The sequence below is a fragment of the Nipponia nippon genome, unplaced genomic scaffold (assembly GCF_047370975.1).
Source record: "Nipponia nippon isolate SJK-2023a ecotype South Korea unplaced genomic scaffold, ASM4737097v1 scaffold_22, whole genome shotgun sequence".
NCBI classification, from domain to species: Eukaryota; Metazoa; Chordata; class Aves; order Pelecaniformes; family Threskiornithidae; genus Nipponia; species Nipponia nippon.
Genome location: NW_028262339.1, coordinates 8,480,075 through 8,499,585, shown reverse-complemented (window position 1 = coordinate 8,499,585; position 19,511 = coordinate 8,480,075). Strand labels below are relative to the sequence as shown.

Below are 19,511 nucleotides of genomic sequence, written 5' to 3'. Positions count from 1 at the left end.
TTGACTACTCTTTCAGTGAAAAAATTTTTCCTAGTATCCAACCTAAACCTCCCCTGGCACAACTTGAGGCCATTTCCTCTTTTCCTATCACTTGTTACTAGGGAGAAGAGACCAACACCCACCTCGCTACAACCTCCTTTCAGGTAGTCGTAGAGAGCGAGAAGGACTCCCCTCAGCCTCCTCTTCTCCAGACTAAACAACCCCAGTTCCCTCAGCTGCTCCTCATAAGACTTGTTCTCTAGACCCTTCACCAGCTTCATTGCCCTTCTTTGGACACGCTCCAGCACCTCAATGTCCTTCTTGTAGTCAGGGGCCCAAAACTGAACACAGTACTCGAGGTGCGGCCTCACCAGTGCCGAGTACAGGGGACAATCACCTCCCTAGTCCTGCTGGCCACACGATTTCTGATGCAAGCCAGGATGCTATTGGCCTTCTTGGCCATCTGGGCACACTACCAGCTCATATTTAGCCAGCTGTTGACCAACACCCCCAAGTCCTTCTCCACCGGGAAGCTTTCCAGCCACTCTTCCCCCAGCCTGTAGCGTTGCATGGGGTTGTTGTGACCCAAGTGCAGGACCCGGCACTTAGCCTTGTTGAATCTCATACAGTTGGCCTTGGCCCATCAATCCAGCCTGTCCAGGTCCCTCTGTAAGGCCTTCCTACCCTTTAGCAGATCAACACTTCCACCCAACTTGGTGTCATCTGCAAACTTACTGAGGGTGCACTCCATCCCCTCATCCAGATCATCAGTGAAGATGTTGAACAGGACCAGCCCCAACACTGAGCCCTGGGGAACACCACTCATGACCGGCCGCCAACTGGATTTGACTCCATTCACCACCACTCTCTGAGCTCAGCCGTCCAGCCAGTTTTTAACCCAGCGCAGAGTGCACCCATCCAAGCCGTGAGCAGCCAGCTTCTCCAGGAGAATGCTGTGGGAGACTGTGTCAAAGGCCTTACTAAAGTCCAAGTAGACAACATCCACAGCCTTCCCCTCATCCACTAAGCAGGTCACCTTGTCATAGGAGACCAGGTTAGTGAAGTAGGACCTGCCTTTCATAAACCCATGCTGACTGGGCCCGATCCCCTGGTTGTCCCATATGTGCCATGTGATGGCACTCAAGATGATCTGCTCCATGACCTTCCCCAGCACACTTTAATACGTTACGGTGATCTGTTTTCTGAACTTAGCAATGCTAATCAGTAAAAATGGACTGATTAACCCCACAGACTTCAACTGATTTAGAACTGGCCCCAAAACTAGGGTGTAAATAATAAAAATTTATTTTATTAATCAGAAATCATTACCCAGTAAATGGTCTGTATCTTCTACAGAGCTAAATGAACCATGGAAAAGTTTATTATATTCTCTTTGTTAACTGATGGACAAGCATGACACATTTGCCTTCAATATTAACATGACCACCTCTAGTGGGAAGTTTAATTTGGATTCTAGGCAGTTTGATGACACTAAGGCATTGTTTACATTTAGATAATTGCATGAATTTTCAGATAAAAATTAAAAAGCATTAGATTGTGTAGTGATTTTCCCTTCTCCTCTGTTTCCCCATTGTATTATATCTCTTTTGAGAAAGACTGAATGATATCCTACTCATAAAATCATCTTAGACATAACATTAAATCCATGAACAGTTAACAGGTTCTGACCTCCCCCCTTCCCAACATTTGTTGGCATAGTCCAAGGCATACTTTAGACTAGCCTGATGCACAGGAACAAGAGGGGAACTGTCTTTCACTTCATAATTCCATCCATTGTCCGTAGTGGGAACCCATACAGGGATTTCATGGTAGACCTCAGTGCTACCATGCATGGTGATTTACTATCTTAGAGTTCTGGTTTTCTTGTATAAGGGATCAGACTTTACTGCTCAAAAGACAGAGACAGTGCTTAGTACGTTATTTTGCACTTCAGTATTAGTTCCTGGATGTGAGTTTGGGGTTCAGTTGTTTTTTTGTGATTGTATATTCCTACCCCCTTAAAAATGCATGCTCTCACCTGCACTGTTTAAATTCTTGTCTTTCATCCAAATATGACTGTGCCGTTATTAGAAAAAAAAATATTCTAACCATTGTCACTCAGTATACAATCATAATAAGATATAACCTTTTTTTTATATTTCCTATTAGTTTCAACCAGAACTCAGGCACAAATGAGTAACAGTGTTATTAACAGGCAAAAACCTTAGAAGATCTTTCTGGATTCTCCGTAGTTGGCAGTTACAAATTCAAAATTAAATCAAAATGCTTTTTTTCACACAAGAATTCACACATTGAGGAAGCCTACTGTTTGCATTATACAAGGAGTTAGATCAAATGTTTGGGTTGTCTATGTTAGTAGCATACACCATAAAACCTACTGTACAGTATCATAAGAATTTAGCGGTCTTTAGTACCAACAGACAGGAACAGCATGTATTGGACTCCTGAGTCCCTGGCTGCTAGCCTAGTGAACCTTGCTTTACATCATAAGACATTTTGTTACTAAACAATGATGATAGTCCATTCTGTCAGAGGTTCAGCTGTGTACAGTATGCAGAAACAAGATGCTATGGCAGTGCTTCATTTCTGGAGTGTTGAAGAGCTGTATTAATACCTTGCAAAGCTCTGCTGACCAAAACAAATAGCAGATAGTGATTTTCAACATCTGGTAACATTAGACTTCCAAGGAAACAGCAAGACGCACCTTATTGACCCCAGTTCAACAAACCAACCTTCAGATCCCAACTGCAAACCACTGAGTTAGCTGGCTTTTAAAGTAGTTCTCCTTCCCCAGTTTCCTCCCACCCCTACCAAAATGTGCAGTCCCTGCCCCCACCATATGTACTGGAAAATACTAGACAACTTGAACAGAGGTCACAAGTTACAACAGTTTTTAAACAGTGTCCTGGAAAGACATTCATATCCTGTAAGTTATTGGTATTTTCTAAATTTAGAAGATTGTATTGTAACTTCCCATCTGGAACCTAGACCTAAGAAATCATTGATATAAACAAGAAAAAGGAAGGGAAGGTGCTGAAACTTATCTCTTGTGCTAATCAGTGGTGTAGCTCCAGAAATAGTTTTTTCTCTCTATGTAATCGATACATAGCATATGTATTTCTGTAGTAATTTGATCCTTATGGCTATTATTTTAAACATTTAATATGTGTCTTTGTAAAAGTCACAAACAATCTTATGGCTTACAGTTAAAGCATTTAAAAGCATTTTTTTTTTTTAAAAAAAGTTTATTTTCCACAAGGAAGAACAATAGGAAAAATGAAATTGTTTTCCACGTAGTTTTCTTAAAACAAAGTCCATAAGGACATATTCAGCACCAAAACTAAAAAAAAAAACCAAAAAAACCCCAAAAAACAACCACACACACAAAAAAACCCCCACCAAAACAAAAAGAAACCAACAACAACAAAACCACCCCCCCCCAAAAAAAAAACAAAAAAAACCCCAAAAAACCAAAAGAAAACCAAACCCCAAAAAACCCCACACAGCCATAGAATATAATCTATAAAGCAAACATTTAATATTGCACTTTGTTTCTCTAGTACTTGGATTTTACTTTTTTTTCCTAATTCAGATCAAGATTCTATATCAAATATTGGGCTACAACTATGAACCTGTAATGCCTCTGAACAATTAACAAAAAAGTTTAAATGGGAAGTCTTTATTTGATAAGGTTTTAGAATTTTTCATTCTGATCACAGCCTGTGATGCAATGTCAATTACTACAACATTGGTCAATTCTGCTTCATATATAGTTTTCCATTATACTAGGATAAGTACTTTAATGCTATGTATATCAGCAATTGTTCCCTAGTCTGTTAAAACAAGAAAAAAGAAAAAAAAGTAAAATCACCAAATGCCCTTTTTTTGCCAATAATCTTATCAACTTTTAAAATTTTGTCTGTTTGGAGAGGGTAGAAGGAAGGGACATTCACAAAATTGGCCAGCATCACCCAATTTCAAATTCTTGCTTATCAAAGCCCAAACCTTTGAACTGAATCACTGAAAAGGTGACTCTCATTTTAATCACCCTGTCATTATTTTTGAAACATGAAATATCTTTCATGTTCTCATAAAGGCCACTTATGGAAAAGCCTATTTTGTCATATTTATGAAGCCTTAAAAATAAGGCAGAACTTCATAAGAATGAGCACAATGCAGAAACACCAGCTTTCCCTCTCCCCCTCCTTTCTGAGCTGTTTTATTGCACAAGGATATACACAATGGATTAGTTTTTAAGTAGTCAACATCAGACATGTCTCTGACAATAGGTTTTTTTTTGTTGTTGGTTGGGTTTTTTTCTTTTAACATGATTTCTGAAAAGGAAATTTATGTTTACAAATCTCTAGCATAAAAGCACTGGTCAGATCTAATGGCTCCATCATTCTTTTCTTCTTTAGGGTACACTCAATTGGTGAGTACTTTTTCTATATCATTTCTCACATTCTAGACGAATGTATGTTTAAAATTGTTGGGGTTTTTTTGTTGTTTTAAAGCTCTCAGGACTAGCACAGGAGACAATCAGAGCAATTCTTAGCGAACTAATTTGAGTATGGCTGGTAACACTGATACTCTGGCCCAGTTTTATTATAGTTTTAGTCTTACTATTTTTACAGTATCATAAACCCTGAAGACAATACAAAGTGCACAAACCGAGCTGTTGCTTAGTTGCCATAGTTCAAACTTTTCTTGCAGTCTGAAGTATACTTTCTACTGGGGACTCATTTTATATATAATTTTTGGTGATTAGGTAACTACATATTATTTAATAAAACAAACACAAACCAACAAACAAACCTTCTCCTTCCCATCCCTACTAGTTGAGATATCTCTCTGCCTATGAACCCTGGACAGCATACGACTATCCCCTTTTAAAGTCCTTTTCGCACTTTGCTGGTGTCTGCTGGTGCTGCTTTCACTTTGTAAGTTTTGTGCATATCCCTATTCAAAATCCCTCCTCAAAGAACAAAACCAAAACATGAACACAAAACAAAAGAAATAACAGTGCAAAGTAACAAAACAAATAGCATTCTAACGGTTTGGCAAGTGATGAGTTCACCTGAGATTAAGTGATCTTTAGGCAGTCTGTAACAAAACATTGCTTTGCAATAATAGCAGAAAGGCAACAAATTGTTAAAAGAAATCAAGAAGGTATACAACCTTGACAAAGTCTCTTATTAGTTTCCTTCTGTTATCTCTTCCCCCACCCCCACATATCTGTTGCTTGTCTACTACAGTTGGCTGCAAAACATACAGCAAGGATTGGCTTGAAGGCATGTGATGTTTGTAAATAAATCCACAATAGGATCCAAACTGAAGAGGTGATACATGATCAGACTACTAGGACAATTCTGGCTACATTAAGGTTTTTTTGGGGTTTTTTTGTTGTTTTTTTTGTTTCGTTTTTTTTTAAAGTCAGTGCATTTGTCAGTCTTCATCACTTTTTTTTTTTGTCAAAGCTTTCTTTTGTTCCTTGTTGTGCAGATCACAAACAATTAAGGGGGAGTAACAACAGTCCATAATAAATGAGAAAAAGCTGTAGTGATGCTGAACTGCATAACATAAGCAATAAGCATGTGCAAATTTCTGAATCATAAGAAGCAGCCATTCCTCTCTTACAACATGGTTTGAGTGTTTTGAAACACGCGACTCTACACTAGTAAGGCTGCTCCTAGTATGTGCCACTATTGGGGGGGGGGGGGGGGCACGCTCAGGTTTTCAAGCATGTGGAGCAGTCCTATGATGTGCTGTAGGTGTCAAAGCATGATCACAGGTTGTTTTCATTTATTCACCGTACAGGCAAGAGCAATACCATTTCCTTTAGAAGCATGTCTCCACTATGACACCTTGATTTTCAACACAGCAGGTGTGATTCAAAACCCAAGTCAAGTCAGCTTTTTATGGATTCCTTCAACGAGAGGGGCAAGATGGTCTCTCATCTGTGGGCTGATCTGGGTTTGGATCAATCTAACCAAAAGGGAAAAGAACAAACAAACAAACAAAAAAAAAAAAAGAAAAAAAAAGCCACAAAACCCCAGTGCATTTTAGAATCAACTACTAGAAATAAAAATCAAAATTCACAAGTTTGAGACAATTACAATGGTACATGGCATTCCCAGTCCAAAGGTTATTGAAATAGTTGAAAAACTTCTAGTCAGACAAAACTTCAGATAAAAATTAATAGAAATATTAATATTAGATACAGTGGAAGACTTTAAATTACAGGTCAATGGTAGTTTAAGGATAAGCATGAATAACTAATGTAACACTAAAAATTTCTGCTTTACTAGCATAGAAGTCTTTTGAATTATCTGATATATACAAAAAAAGATGATGACATATCACTAGAAACATAACTTAAGAAATATTTAATTGATTTGAGAGAAGTAGAGAAGTTTTGCTTGAAAAGGCAGAAAGTTACCAATAAAAAAAATCATTCTACTTTTTAATTTCAAAGTAATCAATCCTCAAATATCCTATGGGATGTTTCAAAAGTTCACATGTTCTAAACCTTACCTCTTCTTCCTTTCTATAGGAGAAAGGAGGGGTAGAGCCTGCTAACTTAGGTCTCAAAAACTGGATGGTAAGAATAGTTTAAGTGTACAGTGCATTTTAGACAACATTTCATCAGTTAACTTCATATAGCCTTTTTTGTTTTTGTTTTTTTAAAAAAAAAAGCTTCTTTTTAGGTACTTTAAAATTTAGAAAGAAAAGGACTCAGGAGTTGTGCTCTAGAGTTAAGCTATAGCAGAGTTCTCAGGAAAGCATCTAGCACACAAAAAACACCCCTCTGCCCACTCATTAGCACAGTAGTGTTTAAAGGCCGGGGGGGAATCATACTACATAATGCTATTTTCCTAAAGTGGATGAATTCAGGCAAAATTTGGCCAGAGGACACGTTTTTTTCTTTTGTCCTATATCACTGCTTTTTCTTGAAAAACATAAACATGAAAGGCTTTGAAATTTGCATCTCATTCATGGTTATTCAGTGGCTGCATTTTTAGTTCTGTAAAAGCTGAAAGTGTTGAAGAACTTTGTACTTCAAAAAACTTAAGTCAGAAATGAATACCAGTATGTCACTTTTCTACATGAAGCTTCTGAAAGCCCTACATCTACAGAACTTAAACACACATGCAGGCAAAACAATTTAGTGGTTGCTATAAAATGTTAGGAAGCAGTAGAGGTAAAAGAGTTGAAACCTTTTTTTTTTTTTTAATTTGTGTATTAAAAAAAAAATAAAAATGATGTTGCTAAAATGGTAAACAACACTTTGAAAATTTCCAGAAAGTATTAGACTAAGGAAGAGTGCTGCCAAGGAAAATTACCTTCCAGGTCTGCAGCTCCAGGAAATAGCATGATAGAGAAGCCAAGGCACCTCACAGAGCACCTTTTAAATTTAAGGTTGCAGAGTTCATGTTAAAATAAAAATAAAAAAAAGGGTAACCCATGCTGTAAAACAGGCATGGAAAACTCTTGATGCAACTCATCTGCATCTTACAAACAAACAAAAATCCTCCCCCAAAACAACTTATTCCATGTTTATCATTTTAATGGTTTCTCTTAATTTTAGGAAGGAGAAACAGCTTCCTAAACTTATTCCACAAGACAAAAAAAAGTCAGACACAAACAATACATGAATCATCATATTGTGACAGATATACCTACTTCTGAATATAGGGGTGGAGGCAGAAAACGGAACTCCTGGATGTATGCAAATAATGGTCCTTGAAGTGCTCTCTCAAAATCATCAAAAGCAGCTATAGGTGCAAGGCTGGACTGTCTGTTTTCCTCTGTGACCACTTCTGCATAGCTAGGAGGTGCTTAAGAAAGAAGGTACATGCAGTTCAAACAACAAGTTCTTAGGCATGTCAAAATATATAACATGATAAATATTAAACTTTAATCGCTGTAAGATTCACCAGCAGGCAGGTGACTTCTTCAAAAATTGTTAAACAAAAAAGGGAGACTAGACTATTTCATTTTATTCTAATATTAAGCTTATGTTCAAAAACAGACTGACCACTGTTTATTGTGGCTTAATTATCCCCTTAAAATTTAAAGCATACCAAAGATAGTTTATTTCTGTACAGATAGACAGATAGGAATGACAGAATATTGCAGTCCTCCAGACTCCAGAAGTCTCCAGGTCTGGGAGTTGCACTTAAAAAAACCAGGATATTAGATACGTGAAAACAGAAGGAAGGAAATACATAATTTTTTTTTTTGGCCATAAGAGATTTCCCATAGAAAAGAATATTATCTTTTCACAAAGCCTTGGCTACTAAGGCTGGTGAGAGACCCCAGAAACTGCTATTATGGGTTGCAACGCCTTATAACCAAGAATGCAATTGGGATACTGGAGGTGGAAGTAATGAAGTTGTGCACAGATACAATGGTATCCTGTGCTTTCATTTCTGCCACCTTCTAAGGCAGCTGGATTTCACTGCCTGTCCTAGAGAGAGGAAGGCAGGGAGGGAAGAAACTCTATTCTACATAGGATAAGCCAGTGGCAAGAAAACATCCACAACAGATTTCCTGTGGGCTTTGTTATGAAAGGATGTAATTTGACTCTGTTAGCAAGACTGCAATAAATAAAACAAACAAAAATCAACACAGACTAGCAAATTGATTGGGATTTGTATTGTCAAGTTACCTTCTGGTCTTTCAGGCAGTGTCAGGCCAAGCCAATTCATGTTCATGCTACCCTGGCTGCTCACACTTGATGTTCTGCTACCAAATGGATGTAGAGGAATGGTACCAATGACCAGTGGTAAGTTAAGGAATAAATCCATGGCTCCTGGAATATCAACATATACCTGAAGAAAAATGAAACAAGTGTATGATTAAAATGTGGGGTTTTATCAGCACTTCATAAGTATTAGTCTAAGTTGTCTTTCCATGGAAATTTCCATGAGGAGCTTGTTTCTAATAGTCTATTTTAGGGCCCATGTCCCTATGGAGACATGAGCTCTTCAAGTTAAAAGAAGAGTCTTAACATGAGTCCTCACATGGAAACACAGTCTATTCATTAAATGCTCGCTTAGTTGACACACAACTGTTTTAAGAACTTGCGTGATTTAAACCAAATTTACTTACCAGATCTCCTGTCAGGACACTAATACCAGAACACATGTATTTCTTTCATAACTAATTATCACAAAATGCTCTGCTAGGAATTTGTATGGAATGTTGGAAGCTACTCATTCTTGAGAGTGAAACAGACCACCCAACATACCATCAGTGAATACTCCACACGGATTATACTACAGTCAAGGATTGAAGGGGAAACAGGTGGAATTTTCAACTGTTTGCCATTCCAGGTTTCTGTTTTACCAGATGACAAGGATTCCCCACGGAGGTTGGCAACAAGCTGTTTTACTTCCTTCATTTTCCCTTTGGCATAGAATGCCTGTGTTTGGTAAATGGTTGCCTTTGGCACCACCATACGGGAAGAGCAATTCTCAATCTCAGCAAAGATCTGAATTGATTCACCTGAAACAAACAAACAAACAAAATCCCAGAATTTCAAGTTCTCTTTACATTTACAAGGCAGCTTAAGCTAACTGTCACATTCTGTATACTGTTATAATGCACCAGATGCTGCTATCACTGCTCTACCTGGAAAAACATCTACTGATGCTAATAGAAGCAAGATTCCCATGAGCTGTTCTAAAAGGAAAAACACACAAACAAAAACCCACAAAAACCAAACCAAACCAAAACACACCAGACTAATAGATGAGGTCCTTTAATAATCTAGAGATACAAGTAGCGCTGTCTTAGTTAAGAGTATACTGAGAAGATTGCTAAGTGCAGACTGAGGTGGTAAAAATATCCTTAATGTTTCATTTATATAAAAACAGTAAGTACAAACTGTAGCTTTAAAAGGGAAGGAAAAACATATCCTATAATTACTTCTATTACATACCTGGAGTGTAGCCCTTTCTTTCAATTTTAGCACTTAAGGATATTGGGCCTGAGGTACAAAGCCAACAACATAGAGTCTTTTCTTTTGTGCCTGCTTGGGGTGACTGCAAGAAGAGAAAAAATATTGTCCATCAAATTACAAGTTCCACGAATCTCTTCAGGTATTTAAATCAACACAGGAAAATAATCATTTTCATAATGCGCTTATTATTACATATTTTGATAAACAAAGCTACTTTCATAGGAAAGGTCTCAAGCAATTTAAACAGCATTATACAGATACGTTTGTCCTAATTCTATTGCTGTATTAGTATTGCTTTTTCTGCCATCCTCCATACTACAGCCATACTTAAAACAGTTTTTAATACTAAAAATAAATACTGTATAGCTTAAAACAAAAGTCTTCATAGCCTACACATCCCAACATACTGTTGCAGAGCTTTTCATTTAACTAACAGTAAATTAGAAAATATTTGCACTTTCCATTAAGCTGTATTTCAGAAACAAAATAACTAAGCTAAACTACTGTAATCTTGACTCCTACTATTTCCTTGGTTTCTGAACGATCCTGTTTCATCTATATTATAAAGACTTATTTTACACAACATCAGGATTTAATGGGCTTTGGATCAAGCAATAAAGTCAAATGAGAGACCTTTGATTTTAATGCAGTTTGTGCAAGGTCCCTTTGCAAGCCTGATTTTTCACCCATACACACAAGAAACCTATTCAAATGGACTTTAATTCCCTCCCCCCCCCCCTTAAAATTTGAGAAAGGAATAAAATAAAGGAATTTTAGGCCAGACTGAAATCAAATCCTCATTGAAAGCAGTTGTGATATTAAAGTTATTTTAATAAAATGAAATTTCAGGAAAGGATTATACAGAATTGTGATAGTTTCTCCCCATCAGTAGAAAACTATCCATACGGAAATTATCAATTATGCACTGTAGTAAATTTTTTTTACTGTGCATTTTTAAGTTAGCAGTTCCTCACTAAAATATTAAGAGCTGCACTGTTCCTTCCATAGATTATTCTGTATTTATATTTGAAGAGGAACAGTTCACCAAATTTTCTTCCTTAATGAGATTCTACAATTTAGTAGTATCAATTTAGATTGACAAATGCATTTTATGTATCGTAAAAATCAAGCAACTCCAAGTACAGGATAACTTAGCCTTCAAAATACCAGCAGTTAAAGAGTTGCTAAACTGATTATAATACTTAAAAGAAGAGCTGTAGTTAAACTAGCAAATAAATATTAGGTAAAATTGCATGTGATGTTGTTTCAGTTATTATACTTCGTTATTTTTATGCCAGAAAAAGAATGAGTAATTCTGTCAGTTCTTACCAGTAATGAAGGAGTGTTGATATCTATATGTTCAAAGACTGTAAATTCCTTCTTTAATTTTACTGGTAGAAGCCAAGGCCTATGCAATTCAGCTTTCACCCAATAGCGCACACTGCCATGTCTGCCTTCAAATGAGGTAGCAAGTGGTCTGTGCAGGACAAAGGTCAAAGTTGAGTAAAATTTTTCTCTTTCCAGTAATGATACAATTGATCAGATTAGGAATTAGTATGTAGAACTGTATTTTTAGTGCATCATAATAAGCATAACTTATTTGCAAAGTTTCCATATCTCAGAAAAATGTAAGATTAAAGTTGGGAGAAAATATCATCTCCAATTCATCCAACAGTAGTTTTGTAGAAGTTTTAAGAATCGGTTAAAGAATTTTAAGAATCGGTTAAAGAATTGTGCTAGAAAATGCCAGAAGAGTATACATTTCCTTTAGACCTAAGAGGCCACTTTCAAGTATAGAATAAAAGCATGCCCTTTTAAGGTCAAATTAAGACCACCAAATAAAATTAGCATTAGTACCAAAACAATAATTGGATGGACATTGTATTCTGTAAGTAATTGTGTATTATTTACTTGGCTGGTATCTCAGTGGTTTATTTTAGCTATAACTGAGTGCTTTTGTAGTTTGTTTTGCATTAGGTATGGTAGTTAAATATTTCAGTTTAGAGTTCTGAATAGAGAGAGAGGCTATTTTGAGCATCTTCTAATTTTCCTTTAGCCTGATGAGGCCATCTTAAAATATTGAGAGAGAGATATATATATATAAAAAATAAAGACTATTCTGCTCTGAACGCTGAAAGACAAAGGAAGCCCTTTTGGGGAGTTGGGGGGGGGGGGGGAAGATGTGGAAAGGGACTCCAAACCTTTCAGCATTACCCTTTTTTCCTACTCTCCTCCCTCCTCCTCCCCCCCCCCAACATCATAAGATGAAGGACATAAGATTTTTATATTCCAGTCACGTCCAGTTAACTGTAACTTGTCTTTTCCTAATGTTTTTTGCCTTTAATCTCAAAGGAAGAATTTTTATATTGCACTACGTTTGAAATGCATCATAATAAAAGATAAGTTATGGGCAAAGCTTCCCTCCCTAACTTCTACAGGGAATAATACTAGCTGTGCTAGTACTTTACTAGAATGATTCTTTCTGCTACAGGTTTGACATCTCTATTTGCACATCTGAAATGTTTACTTTTTTTTCTTAATAAACACAAATGAAAGGATTTTCTAATCAGTCTTCAGTGTTTCATCCTGCCCCAGTATCCTTTAAGGAAAAATCAATAAGGCCAGTCAGTGTCTTGTTTTTTTTCCACTATTGCTTTGTATTTGGTTGTACTGGGTCTGGCTGGGATGGAGTTAACTTTCCTCATAACAGTGCTGTGCTTTGCATTTTTGGCTAGAACAGTGTTTTAGTTATTGCTGAGCAATATATAACACCAATGTTTTAGTTATTGCTGAGCAGTGCTTGCACAGCATCAAGGCTGTCTCTTCAACACCCCACCCCCAAAGGCCAATAGGCTGGGTGTGGGCAAGAGGTTGGGAGGGGACATAGCCAGGACAGCTGACCCAACCTGACCAAAGGGATATTCCATATTCCATACTATATGACATCATGCTCAGCAATGGGGGGGGGGGGGGGCAGACAGACAGACAAAGCTGACACAGACATTCATGGTTATGGCGTTTGTCTTCTCAAGCAACTACTACACATACTGAGGCCCTGCTTTCCAAGAAGTGGTTGGACATCTGCCTGCCATTGGGAAGTAGCGAATGAATTCTTATTTTTGCTTTGCTTCTGTGTACGGCTTTTGTTTTTCTTATTAAACTGCCTTTATCTCAACCCACAAGCTTGTCCATCTTATTTTCTCTCCCTGTCCTGTTGATGAGGGGGAGTGAGAGAACAACTGCATGGAGGGCTGGCAGCCAGCCAAGGTCAAGCCACCACATCGGTTTTGGTTTAAATAATTTTTTAGAAATATTCTATGGATACAAAATAGCAAGAAACAGTAAGGAGGCAGTGTCAAACTAGTGTTCTTCAGGCCTTTTATTACCAGCCTTCATTTTTTTCAGTATTATCAAAGATGGCTTCATAGTTATTCCTTCAAGTCACTTGAAAAGAACTTCAGTGTTTTAATCAATGCTTGTGCCATTTTACTGGTCATCTATTTAATCTCAAACATAATATTCCATATTCACATATACTGTTTTGTTCTTTCATATTTGAACATCCCTTCCAACTCAAGGGAATATTGGTATCATCCTTATCACTTCTTATAGAAGAGATTTTCATCTGAACCTTAAATTGACTTCTAAAAGTCTCCATATATATGGGTCTTCTTCAGTGTTCCAATAATATCTACTGTAAAGCCCTGTGCTATTCACTGAAACTGATCCATAAAAGCATTTATCATCTACAGGTTCTGCTAAAGCCAGCCCCTCTAATAAGCAGATGGCTTATTAGCTTTAATATTAGGTATTAGTCCAATATTCTGCCAACTTTTTTTTTTTTTTAACCTTAATGACTTCAGCGCTTGGCTTTTACAGTAAAAGGCTCCTCCTGCCTCCCTTCTTTCGTCTATTTCCAGACTCTCTCTGTTCCTTTATATTTAATTTTCCTGCAACTTGTGTTTTAGCTAATTTCCATGTTGGAAACTCCTCTGTGTATAAATCTTCCCTTCACAACGTATACATTAGACACCTCAAGCTTGTGTGTGTGTGGCAATTTATCTTAAGACTTCTGCTGTCACTCTTGCTTCACCTTTGCTTTCTGAGACAAGCAGGATTAGGTATGGGAATGTTTCTTGCTTTATCCACCCATCTGTTTGCTTATTTCCATCCTGGCTTTTTGCCTAAAGGTCAGCTTGAGTACATACATCCTATTTAAACTAGAAAAAAAAATTCTTATTTTGTTCAAATGTGGTTAAGCTTGCCACATCTGTTTCAGACTACAGTTAAGCTGTTATCACTAGTTCTGATGGCCTGCATGGCTCCAGTAAAATCTTGTTTCATTTAGAAGATACCTCAGCCACTCTGCAGGACTCAAATGACACAAATTCCCCTCCCTTCTCCTGTGAAGGGGTAAAATACCACAAGACATAATGAGTCCAATAGACCTCAGTCAAAAAGAGAGAGTAACCAACTGAGCAACAATGAGCTCCTGTTTTGTGAAAAACTCTTAACCAGTTTAAAAGCAACCTCTTCAGTTTAATGAGATTATGTCCTCTATTGCATGTCTGAGCACAACTCCTACTACCATTGAACAGGTTTCCCCTCCACCCACAAGAATTTTTCTTAAGCAGGTATGTATCTTAGGCTTCTCTCACACAAGCTGTGTACTGCATGTAAGTACTTACATCTGTGGAAGCTCAAAGCTGAAAGCATATGAATGCCTTCCTGAATGAATGGTGTGAAGGCCTTCTTCAGAATTGTCATCATCTAGGAGGGAAAAACCCAATATGCTATTCCACCTGTGAACATTTTACACAGCATAATATATTATATAGGTTTCTTTTCCAGAATAAGAGGGATTTATACATTCTTTACAATACTAAGAACACAGTGTCCCAGAAACAAGTCTCTCCAGTCCATTTGTATTAACTGCTAGATGTATGGCTGCAGAATTTTTAAGGTTAGGCGAGATTCCAAGATTCACCTTACATAAAAGCAGACGTTAACTTGTTTTAATTTATGATCTTGATTCTGAGTACTGACATAGTTGTAACTGCTGCCATTTCAAGGTCTGCCTGAAAGATCTGTAATGGAAACTATTTTCCAATATGATTTCTAGTTAAAACTTAAAATGAAATAGAGCTCTCTAATAGTATTAAGTGATCTTAGTATTAAGTCTGCTACATTAATAGATTAAATTTAGTAATTCAGCTTCCTTCTATCTCCTGCCTAGCAAGTGTCCAAAAATTGATTTTTAAAAAGTGCACAAGCACCACCTAGAAAGTAGCAAACAAATTCAGGGGCACAAAAGGTGGCAAGCTGTCCAATTAATGTTGTTTAGAGCTAATGTATCAAAAATTCAAAGTTTAGCTCGATTTTGCTTGGATAGCAAAGACCCAAATATTTCCTAATTTCAACAAGAAAGCTGACCTTGGTTTATAGTCATGATTCCTTGTATTGCTTTAAATGCTCCAACAAATTTGTGGTTTGTTCTGATATAATTACCATAAAACCAGAAAAATGCTGATTCCATCAAAACAGAAAGTTATTTGGAGAAAATAATTGAGCATCTCATATACAAAAGGGTTGGGGTAATAAACACACATATAGTGGGATTATGCAAAAGATACTACCTATTAATAGTCTGAAACATCATGAAGGAATATTGGTACATTTTAAGATTTTTTTTTTTTTTTAGTTCCCATTGTCCCACAAAAATGCTGATGCTCTGATTTCTTTAGTGCACCAAAAATGCTGAAACAAACCCATGCAAAAATATAAAAACACTAGAACACTATTTACACAAATGCATCCTCAGCTCGTAATGTCATGAAATAAGAATCTTCAATATACCGAAAGAGCAAAACAATGTGGATAATGCTTTTTTTGTTAAAAAACACTTGGAGGTTTTGGGTTTTTTTTAAATTAAAAATAATAATCTTTTCCTTGCACATAAGTTTTTTATCCCTTCTTCACTTCCTTTCTGCCAGATCAGCAGTCCCATTGAGCCTGAGCAGCAGCAGCAGAACTGTGATAAACAAGTACTGAGCTGTCAATCACAGACTACGCTGGAGCAGGAGAGGACTGGCCTAAACAGGCGCGAGCAGATCCCCTGCCAGCCACTCATATACATACAGTATACATTACACCCCACCACATTCACTCAGCAACTCTGCTCACAGCCTAGCCTGACTAGCGCAGATGTAAGGAGAGAGGGAGGGGCACCACCCATGCCTCACCATCCGGTCTCCTCATACCACAGGGCCATGCTGCTGGCTTGCCTGGGCCTGCCCTGTGCTACATGCAAGGTGACACCCCAATCCTGCACTTCTCTCAGGAGCATGTGCTGACCATTACTGAAAGGCGATTCCGAATAGTGCTGGCTGGGGGCACGAGAGGGGAAAGACAACCGAGTGAGGGTTGTGAGAGGCTGTAGGGCCATGTGTCCCAGTGGCTGCCCCTGCTCGCAGCCCCTTGCTGGCCCAGTGGAGGTGCGCGGCAGGAGCTTGAATGCTTCTGTCTGTCCCCAGAGATGGACTTTCCCAAGAAAGGCAGCGTGCCCTCTGAGCCGTCAAGGCCGACATTGCCAGGCAGGCCCCATTCCCAACAAAAAGTGACCAGAGTGACAGCACTCCCCCTTAGCAGTGCAGCACCCCCAGCGTCCTACCAAGGACAAGATCGGATCCATAACTGGGGGAGGAAAGGCAGGCAGCAAAGGAGAAAGCAGTAACTGCTGAACTGAAACACCACCAACCCCCCCCCCCGTTTTCCCAGCAAGGTAAACTTGTACTCCTCACTTCACAGCTAGCGCCCTCCCCCACCGTGCATACTCTGTAACTCCTCAGGGAAGCAAGGACCGGAGCACCCCCAACCCCGCACAGGGCTGACCTCGAGGCGGCCAGAGCCCGTTCGCCCCGCCTCCAGCACACACCCAGAGTGCGGGCAGGGGAGCCTGCTCCCTCAGCCTCGCTCTTCCCCCACGTCCCAGGCCCCTATAATCAGCGGCTGGCATCGCCTTAGCAACAGGCTAACAAACCCCAGCAGGCCAATGACAAGGCGGGGACAGGGCGTGGCCTTCCGGACTATGCTAGGGTACGAGGTGTTGAGTTAAACTCCAGTCCGTGCAGCAGTGTTCGCAGTCCTGCCCCTGCAGCCGGGAGAGGGGCAGGGGCAGCGGTGTCCCGGGACAACTGCTTAAGTTTTTACGTGCCGCACACCCTGTCTTGCTTCTGGTGTCGAAATGTGTCAGATCTGTCCCCTCCCTACCACCTTTGTTCCGTTTCCAGCCAAACCCAAGCACCTACTATCGGGGTCAGCATTTGGATCTGCAGCCCACATGCAAAGTCATTGCTGCTGTTTAAGCAGACAGTTAGAAGCACGGGGTCGCCCTCCTACTTGTAAGCATACATCCTGCTATGAACGACTCATGCACGTTTGCACGTTTCTGTCATCTGCAAACCAAAGGTGAATGAACTTTCACATGAGAGAATTCTTTCTAAGGCGGCAGTATAAAGAACATTTGAGCTACAAAGCCACCTCATGAGTGACCCGTGCTTGCTTGCATCACGATAACATAATTAAAATCAATAGCAACTCCACTCTGCTACAGTATTTATTTCAGAAGTGCTTAATAAAAGGCTCAATACAACCTAGGGTCGAACTTCTTCAAAAATTGCATTTTACTGCAGAGGATCTCTGCAGTAAATATGCTGCATATTTAAAACAAAAACAAAACAACACACCAAAACACCCGACCCAAATTATGTAATCAGTTTTAACATTTTCTTGTGCTAGGAATTAAGTCATCGCCACCACCTGACGTGTGCAACCAATCTGCGGAGAGAAGGAGTACTCCCTCCCTTCTCCCCAGGACCGGTCCCAAACAGGATTGAACCGCTTCTAACAAAGGGTGGAAACTTCAGAAAAAACAAGCTTAGAGTCCCTTATACTTTCACAACGTAACTATGCGAACAACAGATTACCAAATTTAAGACCCACAATCCCACTCACAATGTAATACCCCATTTCCATACCTAAAATAAGGGAATCTGCAGGGCACTTTCCGTTTCTATAGAGGCTTAGCAGACCAGGTTCCAGAACTCCCCAACTCAGAGAAGCGATGCTCCGATCGTACAACCATGAACTCTTATTTGACCTTTCAGACAGATTTTTACATTTGGGTCCCCAATAGAGGAGTTGAATAAAAGAAATGAAAGTAATTTACAAGTATACTAGTTTAGAACAAAGGAAGAGGTGGAAAATTACAGGTGGGGTGGTGATAGCCACAGGGAATCTTTTATCTGCCAACAATGAACCAACCTTAAAAATCATCACATATCAGTCTGAAATTCAGACCTGCATCTATTATGTGTCAAAAAGTCTAGTGTTATGTTTTAATTACACTTATGATTCGACAGGATGCTACCAAGAAAGCAATTTACTGCATATCTGGCTTTGATTTAACAATTAATTTCCCCATAGAGAAACAACTCCTGCTAATATCACTAAGAAAAAAACCGACATTGCAGATCAATAAAACTGTATTAAAAAAATGCAAATCCTTATGAAAAGACTCTGTTAAAAAGCATGTATTTTAAGAAAGTCCTGTTTGCAGGTACTTCGAAAATGCACCTCGACGCGGTTTTAATATTAAGTAAATGTTCAAATAATCAAAAATAAAACCTAAGATCGTAACCGGCATTTCCTCATCTTTAGAAATAGCGAACTCTATGAGACTGCATACTAAAAAGGGATAAACCAAGACGATGCAAAGATGTGTCTTTTTCTGGAAAAATGTCTGCATATAGTGAATAAATAAGTGAAAAGCTTACCTCTTTCGTGCCCGAGGAGAACATCCTTATGGTTAAAATACTCTACTTCTTCAGTGTAATTTTGTGTATAGGCAGTGTTGGATCCAGCATTTCTAGATTCAGTCCAACGTACTTTTGCATGTCCTCTTGCATGAATTTTAAGAGATTTTACTCTAATTTCCCCAGTAACTTCTAAATTCACCCTTCCCGAGACTGTGTCCCCGCTAGAATAGACGGGGATATTGCTGTCATTGAGACAGTCAAAGCTCATTGTCAAACTCTTCACCTTCCCCAGCACCATATTTTATAACAAAGTGTATAAAAATATACTGTAAAAAAAAAAAAAAGTCAAGGTCTCATACAAAATGCTATCTTTACGCTGAACAACGATTCTGCCACGCAAAGAGCCTGCCAACAAGATCAGCGTGTCCCCTACAAACGCTTCATAGGAATTACTGAGAAAACCCCAGCGGTGGCGGTGACCACCCAACGCTGTAATCTTCTTACAAAGACAGCTACCCATACGCTGTCAGCTCACTTTAAGAACAGCTTTGTGAAAAACAACCTCGCCGCGCATGCGTGAGTCGAGTCGCGGCGGCGGTTTCCTCCGCCGTTTGCGCGTATCTTCCCTGTTGTGTGCGTTTTTCTTTTGTTATTGCTCCAGCCTCGTGCAGAGGGCCGGAGTATTCCCCGGTAGAGCCAGGGCTCCGCTGCGAGCCCGCAGTGCGGTG

General features: G+C 38.9%; 1 protein-coding gene across 2 annotated transcripts; it reads right to left on the bottom strand.

The window, feature by feature from the left end:
* Nucleotides 1–2,820: 2,820 nt before the first annotated feature.
* LOC104009185 (arrestin domain-containing protein 3) lies at nucleotides 2,821–19,298 on the bottom strand. 2 transcript variants are annotated; one of them, XM_087760350.1, is made up of 9 exons: nucleotides 18,802–19,298; nucleotides 14,656–14,737; nucleotides 11,297–11,444; nucleotides 9,947–10,049; nucleotides 9,254–9,510; nucleotides 8,672–8,834; nucleotides 7,684–7,838; nucleotides 7,344–7,405; nucleotides 2,821–5,985 (listed from the first exon to the last, which is right to left on the bottom strand). In XM_087760350.1, exons 1-9 carry the CDS (start codon nucleotides 19,079–19,081, stop codon nucleotides 5,904–5,906), a joined length of 1,332 nt encoding a protein of 443 aa, XP_087616476.1. In that variant the 5' UTR covers nucleotides 19,082–19,298; the 3' UTR covers nucleotides 2,821–5,903. The 2 variants fall into 2 exon arrangements, with proteins under 2 accessions (XP_087616476.1, XP_009459413.1); XM_009461138.2 differs by lacking the exon at nucleotides 7,344–7,405 and having other exon boundaries at nucleotides 2,822–5,985; nucleotides 18,802–19,296.
* Nucleotides 19,299–19,511: the final 213 nt, after the last annotated feature.